This window comes from Monomorium pharaonis, chromosome 11 (assembly GCF_013373865.1).
Source record: "Monomorium pharaonis isolate MP-MQ-018 chromosome 11, ASM1337386v2, whole genome shotgun sequence".
Taxonomy (NCBI): Eukaryota; Metazoa; Arthropoda; class Insecta; order Hymenoptera; family Formicidae; genus Monomorium; species Monomorium pharaonis.
In genome coordinates, this window is record NC_050477.1 from 10,433,356 (window position 1) to 10,454,749 (window position 21,394).

General features: G+C 36.5%; 1 protein-coding gene across 7 annotated transcripts in view; it reads right to left on the minus strand.

Moving 5' to 3' along the window:
- Window positions 1-189: 189 nt before the first annotated feature.
- The window catches only part of LOC105839736 (protein sickie), a 190,401-nt gene continuing 169,196 nt past the window's right edge, over window positions 190-21,394 (minus strand). For all 7 annotated transcript variants that reach the window (XM_036293781.1, XM_036293776.1, XM_036293778.1 and 4 more), the window contains 7 exons: window positions 6,607-6,690; window positions 5,414-6,070; window positions 4,757-5,292; window positions 4,062-4,592; window positions 3,568-3,770; window positions 2,997-3,364; window positions 190-2,492 (listed from right to left, as the gene is read on the minus strand). In XM_036293781.1, coding sequence (XP_036149674.1) covers window positions 2,334-2,492; window positions 2,997-3,364; window positions 3,568-3,770; window positions 4,062-4,592; window positions 4,757-5,292; window positions 5,414-6,070; window positions 6,607-6,690 — 2,538 coding nt within the window. In that variant the 3' untranslated portion in view covers window positions 190-2,333. The remainder of the gene's footprint in view (window positions 2,493-2,996; window positions 3,365-3,567; window positions 3,771-4,061; window positions 4,593-4,756; window positions 5,293-5,413; window positions 6,071-6,606; window positions 6,691-21,394) is intronic.

A 21,394-nucleotide genomic window follows, 5' to 3' on the forward strand; every position in this document is an offset into this window, starting at 1 on the left:
TTAGTTTGTATAAAATATTATGTTTTGGTAATTAGAAAATAAAGTTTTTACATTTTTTTTAAATTAATTTTAGTTTTAATATCCTGATAAAAAGAGGAAATATAATTTCTTCGCTAGAAATAATTTCTTCAAGCAGGACGATTTTTTTCTGAACAGCGGTTAAGGTTTGAAATATGAAAGATCGCCGAGACAGATTTGAATGCGATTTATTTGATGACACAGTTAATTATCATTATTTGAATAGAGTTTGGAGTGCGGCGCTGTGTACAGCGTATATATAAATACGGTACAAACGTAAAAAACCTGTAAATGCGACTGTATTATCGTATGTGTAACGTTGACGTGCTCCCTCTTTTTATTTCGTCGGGGACACCGTGCCACCGATCATGTACACATTATATATAGTCTTCATAGACGCCGTATTATCTCCTGTGATCATGATTCTTTAATCAACATCACATTTTCGTTTTTCTTATATTCTTTTTCATAGAAAAAAATATAAAATCGTTTAATTTTTAGGAAATTATGTCTTATCTGAAACATAATAAACCTATCATTTTGCTAATAAAAAATTGAGAACAAAATTGATCGAAGATTATGATTATTTTCTCAAGCAACGTTTTCTCACGCAAAAAATAGATATTCTATTACGCGCGGCGAAATTAATAATTTATTAATCGTATTAAGATTTCTCTTGGGAGATAAATAGAAAAATCCCAAGTATTTTGTTTGCAAAATATGATACATATGTAAAGAATATAAGATTGTATGTAAAATTATCGCAGGAGATATCGGGGTTCATTCGTATGGGACATCGAATCGAATTCGCATATCTAGCGTAATCTATCTTGCTTTGTGTCTCGTATTTACAACGTTACATGACCAGAATTATTCACGTACCTTACGAACTAGTTAGAAATTTAATTTTTGTAATATATTTATATATATAATATATATATTTAGCGCCGTCGTTCAGGTATGAATGTGTATATATATATATAATTTATATATATATTATATTAACATTCTTTAATTAAATAGAGCTTTCGTAGCAAAGTATGTATAAATAGACTATTTTTGCACAGACCATGACCCTTTCGAACTCGCTCGCTTTATCTCTGTCTGCTTATGAATAAGAGTCTGTTTATTCATTCTTGAGATCTTAGATTATACAATTTTACCTGAAAAATAGTCGGACGAGGAAGGAATCTCTATCTCTTCTTTGACGATTCCTCGGTTTAAAACCGCTTTCCTTTTTTGCGCCTGTCATTAATACTGTATACATCAAACGACAAGATCGATGCGATTTTTTATTCCAACTATGCGTTCGCATCTCTCGTCGTGAATGAAAAATGCGTCCCATTAAAATAGAATTTCGCAAACGGCAGCGTAGAAATTATTGCATTATCGCGTTCGCGTGTATGTCTCGAAAAATTATCAGACCGAAAGAAATTAGCGAATAGCCATTTCGCAAAATCACATTTTTGATATTTCTATGATTGTTAATACTTCAGAAAGTAAGTTGTGATAATACAATTAAAAAATAAAGAAAAATTTATTTTGAATTTATCTAAAAAGCCAAAAGGCTATACTTTTTAATGCTGGAATTCTTTTTATAACTATTTATTTTATGTTTCCAATTTAATTTTCCGAATCCATTAGCTTTAACTAATTTTAATTAGATAAAGATTAAAAAGTTTAATTTTCACAATTTCGAAAATTTATAAAGATCTATCTTCGTCTAAAATAAATTTCTTTCGGTCCGTCTATTTTTCTTAGGAGTGAAGTGTCGCCGGCTTATCCGTTTTTATTAAATATTACATATCACACCTAGATGCTGGATGCACGTAGAAATCTATAAATCTAGGCCAGCTGAAATAGGCATTTTGAATCCCTCTTAGATCATTACGAAGCTACTGTTCGTATTAAAATAATATGGTCTTAAAATAGCTGGCGCTTCGTGACTTCTTTTTAATTTTATTGCATTTCAGAGGGTCCTTAAGTATGAAATTTGATGTTTATTACGATAAGTTTATTATCGCCCACGTTTAACTGAGCTCTTATCTCGATTTAGAAGTACGACTTAGTGATACCTGTAACTTTCTTTTTTTGAGTTTTAATCTTAGAAACATTGTGCTGATTATTTTCCCTGATAAGTATATTCCTCGTTTATAATTACCTTTTACCTTGTATAAATAATTTTCTCTTGCGCTGAATTCGGCGATCGGAATGATTGTTTATTTGCGAGAGCTATTGATCTTTTGTAATCTTTCTTATTGAAATTGGTCGATACGTGATCTTTCGGCGACGAATTTTGTTCATATCTTGTTAATTTAGAGTGCCGATTCTACTCCTCTTGACGAAGATGTTGAGCTGCTCAAGTCCTCTGAGTGGCGAGTATGTGATGAGTCAAGGGACGTCACCGAGTCACTGTCATTGCTATGCGGACTCGAATAATTAGCTGCTTCCTGTAACCTCATCAGCATGTTAAGCTGGAAAAATAGAAAGAAATTTCAAGTAGAATAATTAATAAGATTCTTGATTACCATTGAATACTTCTTACACATAAAGTAACATAAATAAATAAAATAGTAAATTTCTCTATAATTAATATGTGCAGAGAATTATGTAAATTTCATCTTTTCCTCTTTGTTGTAATTGTTCTATTTATTTAGAAGAATAATTTCACATACTGTGATAAAAATATATATAATTAATTAATTTAGAAATTATCATTATTTTTTATATTCACAAGAATTATTTTATTTATTTATTATATAGTTATATATAGTTTATTTAGATCATTAAATTTCTTTGATAACAAATATCGCATTCCAACATTTATACGAATGATATTCAATTCCACAGAATCTCAGGATATTTTTTCCCCGAATATATGTAACTTTAAATTCTCATATATTTAAATATTTAAATCAAATATTTAAATCTGCATTTATATTTTAAAGTTATTGATTCTCAAGATTTTGAATACTAACCAGAGGATCTCCTTCAGTATCACTGTGAGTACTTCCGAGGCTCTTTACGCTGGATGCGCCCACACCAGAAGTGTGTCCGCTAGAGACGACATCGTATCCCACGTCTTCGGGTCTCAGACGTAGAAGAGCGTCACTACCGCCATGCACAGCATGCGTCGAGAGCCATGGATAGCTGGACGTGATGAATTGCGCTGGATCCTCCCATGTGGGCTCGCCATTTCCGTTCCCGCTTACGCGTCTTCCGTACAGTGTCAATCCTTCCCTGACCGCCTCCACTAGGTAGGGTATCACCGAATAGTTCCATAGATCGGTAAACCACACTTGAGAGCCAGCCACTTCCATCGGACACGACAAGAAGAGCCGCGGTCCTGATAAATTATTAATATTATTTATTTCAGTATAAATCAATATTGTTAAAAAAGTTTCTCAATTAAAAAAAATACTGATGGAATTAAAGATAAGTAAAATTGTTGAGTACTTTTATTTTAAATTGTTTATTGTCAATTCGAAAATTGTAAAAAAATATATTTATTGAAATGTAAAAATGTGTTTTTTAAATATTTCCAGTTACCTATTGTTACGTCGGAGCTGCTGTGGGTTTCTAGGAACTTGTTGAGATGCAACCACACTCGCGGCAGCCACTCGACTACTGCTGCCATTTCCGCGTTCCTCGTCCCGGCACATTCGCGCAGTTCGTGCTCCAGTAATTTCCTTCTCAAATAACGTCCCAGGAATCCTTTTACCGGCTCCATATGATTCGCGCATAATACCCACCTATTTAATTTATATAATCAAAATTTTGTTCATTAAAAAATCATTTCTTTATCCTTTTATTATCCTTTAATTAAGAAGAATCAATATAGTTAAATATATTATATCTTATTTTAGAGCAAGATGTATTGTAATATATTTAACTATTGATTCCGAAATTAATTTATAGCATTTAATTTTTTATTTATTTTTTTATTACGTTCAAAATTACTCAAATAATTTTACATATATATTGTATTATTAAAATTATAGATTTTAATACACGATGTGTTTATGCACTAAAAATGAAAGTACCTGAAATTATGATGTAACTGCAAGTTGGTGGTACTACAGGTGGCCTGACTCATGGTACCGATGATGGCAGGACACGATGAGTGCCTAGTTCCTAGGAGTCCGCTGAAGAGTTCACCCAGGGACGCCGCGTGTTGTAGATTTTCCAAGATAATCACCCTTGGTAGCTCGTCAGCGGCATTCGAATCGCACCTTTCGGCGATGTGCGCGAGATACTGGCGTAATTCCTTACTGGACTTGTGATCGACATTAAAAGTCGCAACAGCGGCGGCGTCCTTCGTGTCATTGTCGGCGTCTACTAGGGCGTGCGCTAGTTTCCCAGCCAAGTAACTCTTTCCCGTGCCACTTGGACCGCACAGGATCACCCTGCGATGTTCCGTTAGAAGGGAGATTAGTCGCTGAACGATGGACCGCGGTATCAAGGTGTCCACCGCCAGCCAGGAATAGCCCGACAACACTAGATAGATAGTCTTCACGTGACCGACTAGATAGCCGCAGGGCAGCAACTCGGGATGTTGAGAATCGGTAATGCATCTGTGAAGTCGAGGAAATAGTTCTAATTATTTCAGATAGGGACAAAGCAGATAAATTTTAATAGAGAACTCTCCATACAATAAACTTTAAAATTCATCTACCGAAGTAAAAATTATACATACGGTATCATGGAACTTGTACTATTTTTTAAATTAAATGCGCACCTAGAAGCCTCGCCGTAGTGGTATGCGGCGACACATTCGACGCCGAGACCCAGATTCGTCACGGGGTCTACCCGAGAAACGTACTCCTTGAAGCAACGCCTCACCATAGAGTCCAGAGCGTCCCAGCTAGTCTTGTTGCTGATGCACACGCTAGCGATCATGCAGTGCGGTGGCTCGCCTATGGTGCCATCCGCGGAGCTCCCGGTGATCAGATTGTAGTTGAAATTTCGCTCGCTGCCGAGATAGACAGCCACGCTGATCCGTTTGCCGTCGGTGTCTTGCTCGAGAACCGGTTCCGTGGCTGTCGCACTCGACGGCACCACGGTGTGCTCGACCGAGACGTTGAGATCTTCCAGATTGTCGGCCGTGGAACTAACATCGCCGTTCGACAGCGCTGCGACACTCGACGCCACCTCGGTCATGCTGAAGCGTCGATCTGGGTCACTAGGTAGAGAGGACTGCGATGAGGTAAGCGACTTCGAGGTCACCAATCGCTGGAGACGCTCGTTGTTCTGCTTTAAGTTCAGCATCTCGTACTGTGGACGAGAAATGATATAAACTCGTAAAATAAGTAAAATGGAGTAATAAAAGGGGAAAATTAATTGATCAGACATATAATGTATACATTTTTTTCCCAAATAAAAAAACTACACTTACCCTCATCTTGATGACCGTGTCCTTCAAGGATTCCAGCTGATGGGCCGAGGATAAGGCTTCCAATCTGATGTCTGTGAGCACCAGGTCCTTCTCTCTCAACTGTTTCTTCAATTCGTCCACGTCTTCGTCCTCTTTCTTATACAGCGCCGAGCTGCTTTTGCTCCCCGACAGAGGATTCTCATGCTCGGGAGATTTCTGGCTGTTACTCCTCACGGTTTTCGGCCTCGAGGACTCGTGTTTGGACGCGGTCGGCAGCCTGGGGCTGTTGGGAGCGCTCAGATCGTTGGGACCGCCGGGGCTCTCCTTGCAGTCCTCGGCGTCGGAGACCGAGCCGTGCCGGTTCTTGCGCGACCTCGAGAACGCCTTGGAGAATGAGCTGCGCAACCAGCCCTTCTTCTTGTGATGACTGCTGCCGCCCGAACATGCGCTGCTCAGCGAGTTCAGAGACGTCACGCTGTCCGCAGACAGCTGCCTCGCCATCGATGGGCCCTGATGATTGTTGCCGCCGTTGCCGGTGCAGCCGGTGGTACCGGATTCGGAGTCGCCCAAGGTGTGACGCCGACCATTGTTCGCGGCTGAACCGTTGTTCAGTCCAGCCTCGGCGCTCTGCTTGCGCAGCCTCTCGATCGTCTCTCGCAGCTCCTGAAGCTCGGAATCCTGAAAAATCGCCGGATTCAAAAGAGGAATTTTAACTTCGTGGCGAAAATACTGCTCTGGGGAAAAAAGTAATCGGTTGTAATCCACTTTGGAGCTTACAATTAAGTAATTATTAGGATTGCTCGTAACCCTAATTTTACGTTTATTTTTTCAAATTAACTTTGTGTAATGCCGTGTAAAATTTACAATTAGCTATTCTATTTCAAAAAATTTTAAGTTATAGTCAAATCTTTCAAATTAGTTCCATTGATATCCAGTTACGCAAAAAGAATTTTTACTTAAGTGGCACTAATCAAAATATTAAATTGCTTAACTACAAAAAAAAAAAAAAAACGGTCAAAATTATTCCCAGAGCATACGTCTGGATCGAGTGTCGATTAAATCCAGAGTACATTAATTTTTTATTTCTTCCTATCTTCTTAATCAAATTCAAGGATATTTTATACTTTATGCAAAAATGCTTACAAAGGAGCAAAAATTCCTCTTTTCTCAAATCGCGAGAACTTATATTTTTTATTAATATTAAATATTTTTACCTTCTTCTCAGCTGTAGCCGTAAGTTGCTGTAATCTCTGGGTCATATTGGATAACGATTGCTCAAAAGCTGAGACCACGTGTGCCTGAAACAAGCAAATGACACGCGTTTTTTAATATCCATGTAAATTTATCAAGTATTTTAAATTTAAAACAATCGCGTTATATATTATTTTTATTTCGAATGATATAATTATGTAAACTCTTGGAGGACAATAATTTTATTATACAATTTGATATCATACATAACTCGTATTAATAGTATAATTAGACGTCGCGTCGCTACAATGTTTACTTCCTTATTCGATACAAATGGCGAGTTCGCAAGGGACAAAAATGTACACATGTGACTCTGTTAAAGCAACTTCTACGTTATCTCGTGCCAAATAATAACTGTGTTTTAAGCAGCGTCTGGCGGAGGTAATTTCAACGAACGTGCGGGGCGGAGATTAATAGTCGTCGTTGTAGTCTCTTTTACGAGAGAGGTGCCGTGTCGGAGTATCGGACTCGTGTTTCTCGTCACGTAATTACTCTCTCAGGATCTGGACGTGTTTTCAACGTTGCGCCACGAAGGCGAAGAAGATAATCAGCCATGGTGTAGAAGAAAGTGCTCGCGCCGACAAAACGCTCGATAATTTAAACTGGAGCGATGTAAATGTCGTTCGTTTTCTTTCTTTGCCCTCTCTCTCTCTGTCTCTCTTTTTTCGCTCCAACGATTTTCTTTGTCCATTCCTGAGCAATAATGGTCACCGCTCGTTGCTAACACTGTCCTTTTTTTTTGTTACACTTTTGTTATTACAACTCACAACTGTGACCGATGCCGCGATGACACGCTTGGATTAACGATATTTCATTTCCGCTTAAGGTAAGAGTTTTGCAATATCGCTTTATCTAACATAATAATTACATTTTAATTACGCTAAAAAAAGAAACGTTTACTTTTAAAATATTATGTGTTTTTTTCTGTCTTCGCGTTTTAAATATTTAAACTGTGTTTTTGATGAATCACCATTTGTGTTTTCCTTCCCGTTTCTTTGCGCAAAAAGAAAAGATAAGCTTTTGCCGCGTCATATATTTAGAAAATGGTATAGCATAACTTTGAGCTAGTCTCGTTCGAATCTAAACCTATGAATCAATAAAATCTTACTGATTTGCAGTGCTATACTTATGATTGTGATCATCCATTGTTATAAGACACTGAAATCATGTACTATTCATTGTCATTCAGTGAATAATATACTAATTTAGACAATACAATTACATACACACACACACAATCAATATTATCATCACAATATTAATATTTTTTATTATTGGTCACGTAATTTAATCAATTTTAATTGATTTTATAGCTATTTTTATTAGCATTCTTATGCATTGGTTCATTAATAAATTATCAACAATTTAGAAGATAATTAATAGCTGTAATATTTAATTTAAGTTTAATATTTTAAACTAATATTGCGTAAAATATTTTAGTACTTGAATTTCGAATTTTTAATCGTGTGGAAACAAAGCTTACATAGAGAAAAAGAACACATTCGGGGAACATGAAACTTATAGCCCTTTCTAAATGGAGTCTTTATTTGCGGAATAAAAACACGGTCGTCGAACTCGCCGTGATCGCTATCCCGTTACCACATAAAATCGCAGAAGATTCCTTCAGGATCGAGATTCCTTTAAATCTCGAAGTCAGCTGTGCTCACCATTGTTTCCACGAATATAAGCACCAGCTTTTTCTTCCTCCTCGGAAGGTATCATGCGATCATAAAATTCTAAGAGGACAATCAGCGGTACTCCTTTTTTCTCTTCGCGGACGGACGAGTGTGGAGTTTCATCAGAAACTCGTACAAACCCATGAACAAAGGGGACCGGTGGGAGCCGAGGATTCTGTTCGTGCGTGCGGGTGCGATTCTAGAGTCGCGTGTAATTCCGGAGGAATTATGCCGCTCGTAAAACGGTAACAGCAAACGTGGGACATGTAATTCGGTGCTGCGAGCGGGTGTCTCGGGGCCCATTGTCCCACCTTATTACTTTAACGTACAACGTGGAATGACTCTCGACGTGATTCTGCAGCTGGGATACGAGATCTTCCCTCCGAACATTGACCTTTGCACTTCCGGTAAAAATACTGTTTTCACCCAAGTAGATTTCTACACTTGATTAAAAACAGATGATAAAGGTTGAAGGTATCTCTACAAAAACCAAACAAGTCTTTTTTTTTCAAAAGCCTGGATTATAGCCAATTATAGTCAATTTATTCTGTACCAGTAGCATCATATCGTGAACAATATGTCCCGGCAAGAATAAAAATTAAACAAAAAATGTGTGTAATATATGTACATACATATATAATAGATCGTAAATATAAAATTCCCGGCAAGGATAAAAAAGTTTAAAGGTCTTAATTTTTTAAATAGATTCTTTAAAATATTAATCATAAAGTCTAAATCTTTGTATAACTTTTATACATCCGGAGAAAAATTTACAATGAACACAGTTTGAAAATTCTTTGCTTCCTGAAAATTTATCTTTATGGACTTGTTTAATTTTTGTAGGAAACCCTTCAATTTAAATATGCAATATGAATCATATTTTCCAACTAAAATCTGAAATTCATGGTACAATATTAAGAATATTTTATTCAAAGGTAACATAAAAATTATAACATAGAATTAATTCTAAACTAAGATTAAATTAAAAATTAAAGTTATATAATAGGTTTTTTCTCCTCAAAATAAAATTGATCATAATGAGGCATTTCGTGTCGTTAAAAGATGAACTTTTTTTTAGGAATAAATTGACTTGGAAATTTCTCAAAGAACTCCTAATTAGAAACAATGTTTGAACACGTTGCGCGTTCGTTCGAGGAAGATAAAGGTGCTCGCGGTCGAATGAGGTCGGTGGGTCCACTTGTATGGGTCCTGGTATGGGCTGTAAATATTGGCTCCCACGCTCGCCGCTAATGCGCCCGGCTTCACCTACCGCCGTGATGCATCTGAGAAGCGTGTACGTACACGATTTACGCTCGTAAAAGCGACCCACCTACTCGCCTTACACCTTCCACCGAGCAACTTTATTTCAAGCGTATCTCACGTCAGATTGCGTTCGACATATCGAGGCCCCAATGTATTTTTTGAGCTGCCAATTGTCGATGACGAGTACTTACGGCGGCGCAATATTAATTAAAATAACTAAATTATTCCGAAAAATAGCGAAACGTCAGCGAACGACATTGAAATATGTATGTAATTTTTCTCCAAAAAATACGTTTCGGATATTTTTTTAAGGATATTTTGGCACTACAAATACTAGCTAAAAATTATTGAAATTTAAAAACTGCAGGCTTCTTAGTAGATCTATCTTTTCTTAATCAACGTCAAAATATTTTGATCGTGAATACCTGAATTAAAAAGTTTAGCTTATAACAGCTTATGCAGCGAAAATGATTCCATTTTTCGTATATAATATATTTTTAAACGAATAAATAAATCCAAATAAACTTTCACAAAGTATGTAATTCATAATTCTTATCACGTGTGTGTGTGTGTATGTGTATGTGTGTGTGTGTATTCTTGATATCAACTTTTTATCATATTAGAGAAAAGTTTGCTTTCACTGAAAGAAAAGTCTCGGTTTCGCCTCGTTGTGCATCAAGCTTAACGAAGGGTTTGCCGAGCTCCGAGGACGGACGGAGCTAAAAACTGGACCGGAAGCCTGCGGCAAAAACGCACGTGCCGAGGAGCAAAATGCATCGCGCGCGGCGTACAGTGACTCGCCTTGTTCTCCAGGGAAAACATCAAGCAAGTGCCGGTGCATCTTGACGAGGGTACGTCGCGGGTAAACGGCTCGACCGATATTTTAATCCTCAACGTCTCTTTCAATTACGCCAATGTCTTATTGCAATTAAAAATAAAGATAAATAAAAAATGGAGATAGTAATACACATTTTTAATTAAAAAAAATCTATTAAAATGCCGCAAAAATTCGACGATAATTTACAGTAAAATTTTTAATGTTGCGATAAAATATTAAAATAAAAAATCGTGATAACTTTTTAGTAGCCGTTATGCTGCTAATTGTACATTAATAATATTTAATAATAATAATTTTTAACAAACTAAAAATAAACGCATTTTTTCTGTTCAAGTTTTGACACAACTTTCTTATAACATAAAATTTGTACGGTCAGATATATGATTTTAAATAATAAGAGTCATAAAATATATTTGACATCCTGCGGGCATTTCTCGTAAAAATTTGCCTCATTGCGAAAGTTAAAGCCGTTGCTTCTCTCGTCGAGAGATTTCGCGTGTCTACATATATACAACATATAAAATGTTTTAAAGTTGAATGTCAAAAATAAAGAGACACGTTTCATGTGTGCAAACTAAAAATAAAAAGAAATATTTTATAAATACTACAATATATTTTAATCTTAAAGGCACAGTCTAAAGACTTAGAAGATCATTGATGCAACGGACAAGGTCTTGCATTATTATATATAGCTCTTAAGCAGTAAATCAATTTTATGCGCCAATTATGTTTTATCGAATGTCAGATATAGATTTACATCCATTTTAAACGTCCCTGGTATAATTATAAATTAATAATTAGATATAATAATTTTTACTTGTTATATATATGTATAAAATATTTGCGAAAGGAAAATTAACTGTAAGTAAACAATAAGTTTCTATAATTTTTTCTTTCCAACAATTTAAATGGTATAATAAATTAAATAAGAGCGATTTAATTAAATTCAAAATAAACGTAAAAAAAATTGATGAAGTCTCTTAGGGCCTTGTAATTCCTTGGAATTCACGTTTCGAATTTTTCAGGCGATAATGTAACATCGTGTAACGTTTCTCCGAGAAGAATATCGCGCTTTTGCGGCCTGGGAACTGTTAGCCCAGTTAGTTCGGGTCGTAACGCTTCGAGGATTACGCCGTGTTCACAACGTACATTATCCCCGAAGTTCCCATCACAATGTAGCTCCCCGTATAATTGCTGTAGCAGAAAGAAGGGTGAGGGTCAGCATTATGCTCGATAATTAATGCCGCAAGGACATTTTTAATGCCAAGGTCTCAAAGTGCGCTCTCATATTTCACATGGCTTTCTTTTCAAGTTCAGGATGACAATATTCTTTCTGAATATTTCATTCTCTTAAAAACATTTGTGTATGTTATATTGAATAATTATTAAATCTTTTATAAAAAATCTTTTTTCTTATTTTACATTTTTTTAAAACAAAATAACTTTCTTTAGTATTGTGTTACATTTCAAAAGCAATCTGTCATATTTTGCAAAAAATATTTCTTTATCCTAAAAATTTTTTTTCCAATAAAAGAGGAAACAGACAAATAAGCAATATTTTTCAATAATAGAAATATTTCATTACAGTTTGTTTTTTTCTTATTTTATTTTATTATAAACTAGCTATGCCCTGCCACGCGTTGCTGTGGCTCTCTATTCTTATGCTACGTTTGTTCAAATTTTCTTTGCTTTCGTTATTTAACTTTCAAGAGCCTTGCTTTACTGTTGCTCTTTTTATTTTATTTTTGAATAAGCATTTATCTATCTTTAATAAATCTAATATTTATTTATTCACGTATTTCTAACTTTTTTCTAAAAGCTGACATGGATTTAGAAATCCATTCAAAAAACTGTTTTAAATAAGTTCCTTTTTTTCAATAAAATAACAGCCATCTTTATTTTTCTTATTACCTTAATTTAAACACAATAGAAACATTCTTTGCCTCTCCCGGTCTCTCCTGGTCTCTTCCGATTTCTCCCGGTCTCTACCCGTCTCTCCCCGTCTCTCCCGGTCTCTCACCGTCTCTCCCGGTCTCTCCCAGTCTCTCCCCGTCTCTCCCTATCTCTACCCGTCTCTCCCCGTCTCTCTCGGTCTCTCCCGGTCTCTCCCCGTCTCTCCCCGTCTCTCCCGGTCTCTCCCGATCTCTCCCTATCTCTACCCATCTCTCCCCGTCTCTCCCCGTCTCAATGTGTCAAAATTTCAATAATATTAATGAAAAACTATTTTTTACACTTAAATTATGGCCATCATTTTTGAAACACCGGTATATCCAAAATCAAACCCCATAAGAACACTCCTGTTTTCGAATGCAACATTGTGTCAAAATTTCAAAGTAATCGGTGAAAAACTTACGGAGATCTTAGATGAGGAACAAACATTTACATTTTTATTTATATAGATTTAACAAAAAAAAAATTGTTTATGGCGCTACCTTTACGTCATTACTTTTTAAAACAGCGTGTAAAATATATAATACTGCTATATTTTATTTATCAGCTAGAGGCTAGAGTGAATATATTTCGTAATTGCTAAATTTGAAATAAAAGATCGTAAATATCAAGATTGCATTAGATCACATTTCACGTCATAGAAAAATGTGATTAGCTGTGTTATTAATCGTGACGAGAAAAGAAACGAAAGAGAAAAAACGATTTCGTTTAAAAACCAAAAAAAAGGAATGTCATGTATACGAGAGGGTGCGTGTTTACACACGATATCCGGCTGAAAGTGCACCCCTGAAACGCATAAATCTTTCTCCCTCTTGCAGGAACGGACGAGGCAGGGATCCCGCAAGGGTGTTTATAATGTAACAGTCTGTCACAAATCCCAGTGACAGTTTTATATCTTTCTACCACGTGGCGTTTAAACCTTTCTTGAATATTTCTATCCGACAGAGGGAGAAAGAGAGAGAGAGAGAGAGAGAGAGAGAGAGAGAGAGAGAGAGAGAGAGAGAGAGAGAGAGAGAGAGAGAGAGAGAGAGAGAGAAATAAGGTCACAGTTTACGAAAATTGTTCCACCAGGAGTATTTGCTTTTAGGTTTCAATTTCTAGGTAGAAAGTTTTTTCTAAGGAAAGTGCCTTTCTTAGTAATTCATCCTTAAAAAAAAAAAAAAAACATTTTGGGTCATCTTAAAATATATTTTGAATTAATTTATTACATTTTTTCAATTTATATTATTTTTATCCTGTAGAAAAAATATATAAAAGAGTAACATTAAATTAAAATATAAAATTATTAAATTATATAACATTTTGTACGGAAGAGAAATACATTGTATATGTGAAGTTAATGTTGAAAGAATCAATTACATTTCCTAAGCAATGATCAGCTTGAATGGAGAAAGCAAGCGGGAGGCGTGTCGCGAAGCGTCGGTGACTAAAATTTATGTTTTAATCAGTGCGGAGTTTCAAGACTGCAAAAAGAGTAAATTGCATAAGAAGACGGAATATACATAGAGAATAAACTTCGCGATTGACCAATCGTTTCTGATGCCAGTCAATTGTGCAATTGCCCCTGCGGGGTCTCTGATAATCGTGAGTTGCCTTTCTTCATGTCGTTCTCAACTAATGACGGGGAAATAAGACGTGAGAAAGGGGCTCGTTTTTCAAATCATGTAAGCAGGTCCAAAAATTAAAAGTATAAATAAAAATAAAAGTTAAAAGTAAATACAAGCAAAAGTTTAAGATAAAAAAAGAAAACACTAAAAGTAAAAACTAAAATAAAAGAAGTTATTTCAGAAATGTTTGGAACAAATCAATCGATCTTACGTAAGACGAGAGACGTAAATGTGTGCAATTTCAATTGATAACAGTCATTATGTCGTCGAGGTAGGGCACGATTACAAAGAGTGCCGAAGTATGCGTGCATAATTATTCAATCGGGACTGCGAACGGAATAATCGACCTACGCTTTATTACAAGCTGCCGTTGTCTTTCTAAATGCGCTGACGGAATGCGCTGAGCTCAATTTTGACGGCGAGGCCTCATTATCGAATTTATTATTTCATTGGTTTAACCGGCACAACGGTTACTGCAAATAAAATCATATCTATATATATCACCATAAGAGTTCGGAGTCGATGCACTCCGATTGATGTTGTATTTATATGACAATTCACATACACGAGACAAATATATTATTCACTTCATCTTTTTCATTAAATATTAATAATTTTTTAAATACTACCTATACGCTCTAATGTAGACATTATTAAGATAACTAATCTTTAATACGCGATAAATTTTATTTGTAATAAAATCTCAATACGTTTGAAAAAATTTAGCAGTCGTTATATAAATATAAATGTAATTGATAATATTTAATAAAAAATAAAAAGACAATTAACATATTTTGTATGTATGTACGTACCAATCGGTCTTTCATAGCATAATATAATTTGATTGCAAAGCTAATTGTGCAGACTTTAGCGGAAAAGTTGCTACATGTTCCTTACAGTAATGATGAAGTAATGATCTCATTAAACCGTCCGTTCATTGCACCAATATGGCTTATTCCGTTAAATTAATTCCTTGTAACACTGCGCTGATGTATGTAAACGCAAAATATATAATCTTACAAGTTCAAATGTTATATGGTCTGTTTTATCATATTTTGTTACAAATTTACATTAAATATATTGAATAAAATACATGTATACATTTTAAATTATATAATTTTCTTCATTATATAAAAACTCAACAGTTTCTTAGAAATGAATATCTCTAATTTTTATTTATTATTTTTGTAAATAATTATCTTTATTATAGCTATCTAAACCGCAGTGTCGAGGTAAAATTACAATTTCAATGTGCCTTATCCCTATTAATTAAAGCGATCTACGGACATACTCAATTTACCTGTAAGGATGGGCAACTCCGATGCCTGTACTTTCTCGTGGCCAGCTCCCACCAGGGTATCACATTCTGGGTTCCTCGTGGTTTCATAGGATTACTAACCGCATGTTCGTATAATGGCTCCAAGGTAGATCCGTTCCCAGAGAATCTCTTAACAGAATCAGGCTGATCCTTCGCGAGGTTTCCTCTTCTCGGTAGAGTAGCGAAGATGCTACTTTGAATCTTGTCGTCCACCTCCTTAGATTCCAACGAGTTGTGTCTAGTTCTTGGAAAGAGATTCTGACGCTGTTGTAATAAGCTATTGGATCGCTTCAATTGTCCCTTGAGAATCACTTCGGTGGCGTCCATCACGTAAACAGGACCTTCCCGAACCTCTGCGAGGTTTTCATTGGTGTTTTGCTGATGTTGATCGACATCATTTGAGCAAGATTTCTGTAGATCAGAGTCGTCACGAGAAAATCTCTCACCGTCAAGGACGTCCTCGCTGGACTTGTGAAGCGGTCTCGAAGAGATTCTGGGTCTTCTCGAGGGCAGCGTGTCGTACCGACGGTCCTTCAAACGATTCTCCATAGATCGAACTTGTTCTAGTTTGCCCGAAATCCTCTCCAGGACCTCGTTAGAAGCTCGTTCTTTTCTTAACGACGATTTTTCCTGGTCGACTCGAGAGCGATTCCTGCGAATCGCGCTGGTGACAGGCAATCGATCCTTTTGATTCGAAACTTCGTCGTCCGTCGAGGACGATGAATCCTTGGCTTCTAAACCTGCAGATTTGTTTCTCTTTGGGATATCCTTGTTGACACTAAACCTTGATTGGTCTTGCGAGTTGCTTTTTCTCAATACCGGTTCCTGAGAAATCCTGTTCCAGGGTGGATCTCGTTTCTGAGAATCACAAATCTTCGGTAATTCTGTCAAGGACTCGCTAATCGCATATAAGGACTCAGTGGATTTGCTTGATGAAGCAGTGGTGGATCCCGTCGAGTGTCTGGACGTATTCTCAATGGACGAGGACCTCGGCAATACTTTGGGCGGAAGTCTACCTTTGGAATTAGGTCTGCGAAAGTGTTTAATATCCTCCCTGGACTCCTTTTCACTCTTCTCTTCAACGACTTCATCTATGTCGGCATTTATGGGCGGCATGGGTGCCATGTTTCTCTTTCTCACGTAACCGAAAAATTTTTCGGACTGATCTTGTGGCAGCAATTCGCCTTTGGCGATTCTGTTGATCACTCCGTAAGTCTTGGGATTCGCCTTCATCACTTCGTAACTCTTGTCGATCTCGGCAAGATTCCGATTGATGTCTTCGATGTATTTGACCGTAGTACGGTAGAGATCGCCGCTAGGAACATAGTTCCCGTCAACCACGATCAATCGACGGTCACGTCTGGGCTTGGAGAACACTTGGGGAATTGCATAGACGGGTTGTGAATCCTTGGAAAATCTTCGTTTATCGCTCTCCGCATCGTTCTTAAGAACAGAAATGCTCTTCGAATTCTTGAGAAGATCGTTTTCTAGGTCTCTAGCACTTTTCCGCTTGTCACTTTTCACTTCAACGTAAGGATTATCTTTATTCATAAAAATACAATTGTTTGTCGAATCTCTTACGGAGTGATGGTTGAGATTCTCGATATCCTTCTGATGGGGTCTCTTAAGCGCGTCGCGTCGATTGTTACTGATATTAATGAAATTATTCTCTTGAGAGGTCGTGCCAACGATGCAGAAAGGTTTCGGGGTCATCGCTGGATTATCCTCCACCGGTACCGTATCGTAAATCCGCTGATCGCAACCGTAACGAGCGCAGTCCTCAGGCTTCCATCCGTAATGACCGCAGAAATTGGTATCGACTTGACGATCCTGCTCGCAGTTCTTATCGTTGTTCTCCCTCAGACGCTGAAGATTGCTCTGCGCTGGAGTGCTGTGTCTCGAGCTGCCGCCGTGCTTGTCACGCCGGGAGAACGTCTTCAGCGTCACCTTGCGCGGCTCATCGAGATCCCGCGACTTGACGGTGCGCAAAGTGCCGTAGTTCTCGATCGGCGGTTGATCCTGGCCGAGATCGGCCCACCTGGGCACCTGTCGCGCGTCTTCCGGGACCACCCGGAAGTTGGAGAGGCGCGGCAACGCGTACGGGCCACCTGCCTCCTTCAGCAGCTCCTCGGAGTCGGAACGGTAGACGGCACGTGGTCTGCCGCGCGATCTTATGGTCGCATAGCCGTCGTGGACGCGACGCGAGCACACGTTCACGTCCATCTTCAACGTGCTGTCACGAGCTTCTTCTCTTTGGCATGTGAAACCAGCATATAGATTTACATAATAAGTATCTTAGGAGATGCACACGTCTTGAAGAAACTGAAGAGAATGTTATATAATCAAAGGTGGGCACTGGTTTTTTTTTTAATTTTTAAGACTTTACATTTTTTCTTATTTCAAAGAAAATATTCATCTCTTCCGCATTTTATTTCGGATTTTGTCCACGAAATTTCCAATATGTTGTATCTTGAAGCACATCTTCTGCGATGGAGTTTGCTCGCACTACTGTCACTAAAAATCGCGCAGCCTTCTTTTATCGCGAATCATTTACTTGACGACCTTTACTCATGACTTCAGCCACGGATCTCTGTATGAATAATTCATTATTTGCTTCGGAATCGTTTGCCTGGATAGTCGATGCAACTAGCAAGCTATTTCTCTGATACGTTCGCAACAGTGTTTTTTTACTTTTCTTGTTACTTATAAGCGATACTTTATAAAAAAATTGTTTTGCCATACATTTCTATTAGTATATTTCTTATTACGTTATGTAAAATTACAATAAATTGTAAAATATCGCATAACATTATATATTATTAATTTTATAATCTTTACACTATATCTATCTATTTATTATCATTATATATCTTTTATTTTTTATATTATGTTTTATAATTATAGTTTATAATTATAATTTTAATCTTATTTTTAAGTTTTGGAGTTTTATAAAATTTATACTAAAACAAGATAAACGAACGTTGTGTATAATAGTGCATCGTTAGTTTCTTGAGTCTAAAGAAGAGTCTAAAGAAGATCACATATACAAGGTTATGCCTAGCAAAGTAACAGCTGTCGTAACAGCGACATTGATAAGACATTTGGGTCTCGAGAATTGATGATGTAACCGATGATTCGAGCTGGCGATCTCGGAATTTTAACTATTCTGATCGAAGAGAAGACATATTTAGTCACACAAATTATATATTTGTCTTAATTGGATTGTCTGAATTCAGGTACTAAAGGAAATTAGGCAACTGAAGTAGCAAAGGCAGAACAGCATATTAAAGGGTTAAATTCGATACCGAAAAGATTAACGGGTTCTCGCCTAAGTTGGATGCTATAATAAGAAACGATGACCTAAATCGACCCGGGATCATCTAGAGCGTATTGATTTATCAACGAGTGACGAGTGTGGCGCGATAAGGAGTCTTCTGGCAGCATCTGAAAATGCGCATCTCTTGTGATAATAATTAAGACCATCTGGCGAGGCAAAGAAGCGAAGAAACGATACCAAGTCGTTTGAGTTATTAAAAACAATTTCGGCATGAACATATTCGTCCAAGATTAATTAAATTATATTCTGTAGAGTGAAAATTCAGAGATAACTGTAACTGGAAAGCTACGCAACCACAGAGAAATGTTAATCGACCAATTAATTAATATTATCACGATGCTCGTGAATATAGAATTCAAGACTCGATGTTATCCATGCGGATAATTAGCTAATTATAGATTACGAGCTCTCTTCCTATTTCTATTTAGTTGTAAGGTTCATAACGTAAACAGTAATTAAAAAATTAGTAAAAAGGTGAAGATTGCCTGTATTAATAAATATCTAAGTGACCATGCTTCACTTTTACGAAATATTACTATAAAATAACATTTATATATTTATGAAACAATATTTCTTCATAAATTATTGTTAAAATTCAAGCTCGGCTTTAATATTTTATAAAAAAATTTTTTTATTTAACTTATTATTACTATATACTATTAATTTTTTAAAACAGGGAGAAACAGAAAAGAATAAAACTATTATATCGTGAGTATGAAGAAAAAAAGTTTGACAGATTCAAAATGTACATTTTGACGTAGGCTAACGATTAGCATGAAGCTCATTAGTATTCGTCCGAATTTGTTTATTAACACGCCACGTACAATCCGGAGCACCGTTTCGCTCGTCACGTAATCAAAGTTCATCTTGTCGTCGATTAGCATAAGGCTGTCACTTGCTTTTTCGGTCGTTAACGCGGCTCGTAGGCGCGTAGCGTAATGTAACGACCGGCATTACAAGCGATTTACAACGCTTATAGGCTCGCGAACGAGAAGCAGCAACAAGATGATAGATATGACAGTGCGCAAAATTGCCAATAAACGCTTTTACGAGACTGTGCGAAGAAAAACCGATTTTCCAAATTGAAATCGTTTCTCCTGTAATTTTTTGTCGTTTAACCATCATATAAAATCATTTTTATTATCAGATCTTTTATAAAAAGAAAAGGCAGACAAAGAAAAAAGATGAGATTTGTCCCTCTTAAATAATAAATATTTCTGTACATATAAATTTTATTCTCCGAAATTAAATATATTTATACCATTAATATTTTTATATATAATCTAATCTTTATCCAATATTTAATTTATATATTTGTATTTATATTTTTTTTTCTTATATCTTTCTAACTCTGTAATGTATTTTTCCTATCACTAAAAAAAGTATTTAATTTTAAAATATTAATGCTTCATTTTTGTCACCATCTTTTAAATCCCTAAAAATGTTTTAAAACATTTTAAAATCTAAATACTGTGTTTAAAATATTTTTAAATATTTGAAAAGTGGAAATAAAACATTTTAATAATTTAAAAATTAAACACTTTTTTTTTTAAAGCGGCGTCAATTTCCAAACTGCTTTGTATCAATCCATAATTTTGATTGAAACTGAACTTTTTTTTTAATTATACGAAACAAACGGTTTTACGAGAACAAATTTCTAACTTGTCGATTCCATTGTCGAATTCTCAGTGCCTTTTTTTCTTTGGATGAAAAATTTTTCTGGTTTATCCGTTCTTTCCTCCGATAGAAACAATGTGGAGCGGAAAAAGAGGTCGATCACGTTATTCACTTCCATTCGAAAGCGCGCGCGATTCAATTAACATTGCGGCGGAAGGATACTTTTCGAGCGAACGCGAAACGTCCTGCGGATGATATACAACTTTCCTCCGTCGGGAAGCGACCGTCGAGGTCGACACGGCTCGGAAACCACGGGCAAAAGAGAGCACTTCGTTGATCGTTATTGCGGGGCCGGCCGTGCCACGCGAAACCAGAACGCGTGAAAAGAGAGCAGAAACAGAAATTATCCGCCAAGTTACACTTTTTTTTTTAAATGTGCGCGCTTTTAAAGATATCACTGCACAATTACCACATTTATATTAAATCATCTCGCATCCCACCGTGTCAAAGAGAGAACGGGGGTTCTACTTAAAACTCATTAAATATTTCTATGAAGTAAATGTTTGAGTATACATGGAGCAAGGAATCACGCAACTCGAGTAGAAAAATTACGGGTAGAAAAGTCCAGTCATCGCCGAACCTTTCGCCGCCCGGATAATTAACGGTTATTAGTCCCCTCCCTCTCTTCCCCCCCATCCTCCTCCTCCTCTTCCTCCTCCTCTCCCTGCTCCTCCTCTTTTTTCTCTTCCTTCACTCTCCATCTCAATGTAACTCGTTTTGCCTTTATGGTTTCTCGTTTCTCAACTTTACTGCGAGTAATTCGCAGCAGCCTCTCGCGAACACAGCTTCCGGGTTATGGATCGAGCTGCGAGATCTAGACGAGATTTCGCGGATGAGCGAGAAACTAGTTTCCGGGAAACTTTATGAAATTTCGTACCCTTTTAGAGAGATGTTCACGGGGATAAAAAAAGGGAGTATTTAATTTCAAGATGTTAAAAAAAGTTTCTTTTCTGTCTTCATTTTAAAAAAATGCTTAAAAATGTTGTAATTATAAATGTGTGGTATTTATAGATTTAAAATACTAAAATGTTTAAAATCTGAAATCTTTAAACATTTGAGGTCCGTTTTAGACACCAATGTAGCTC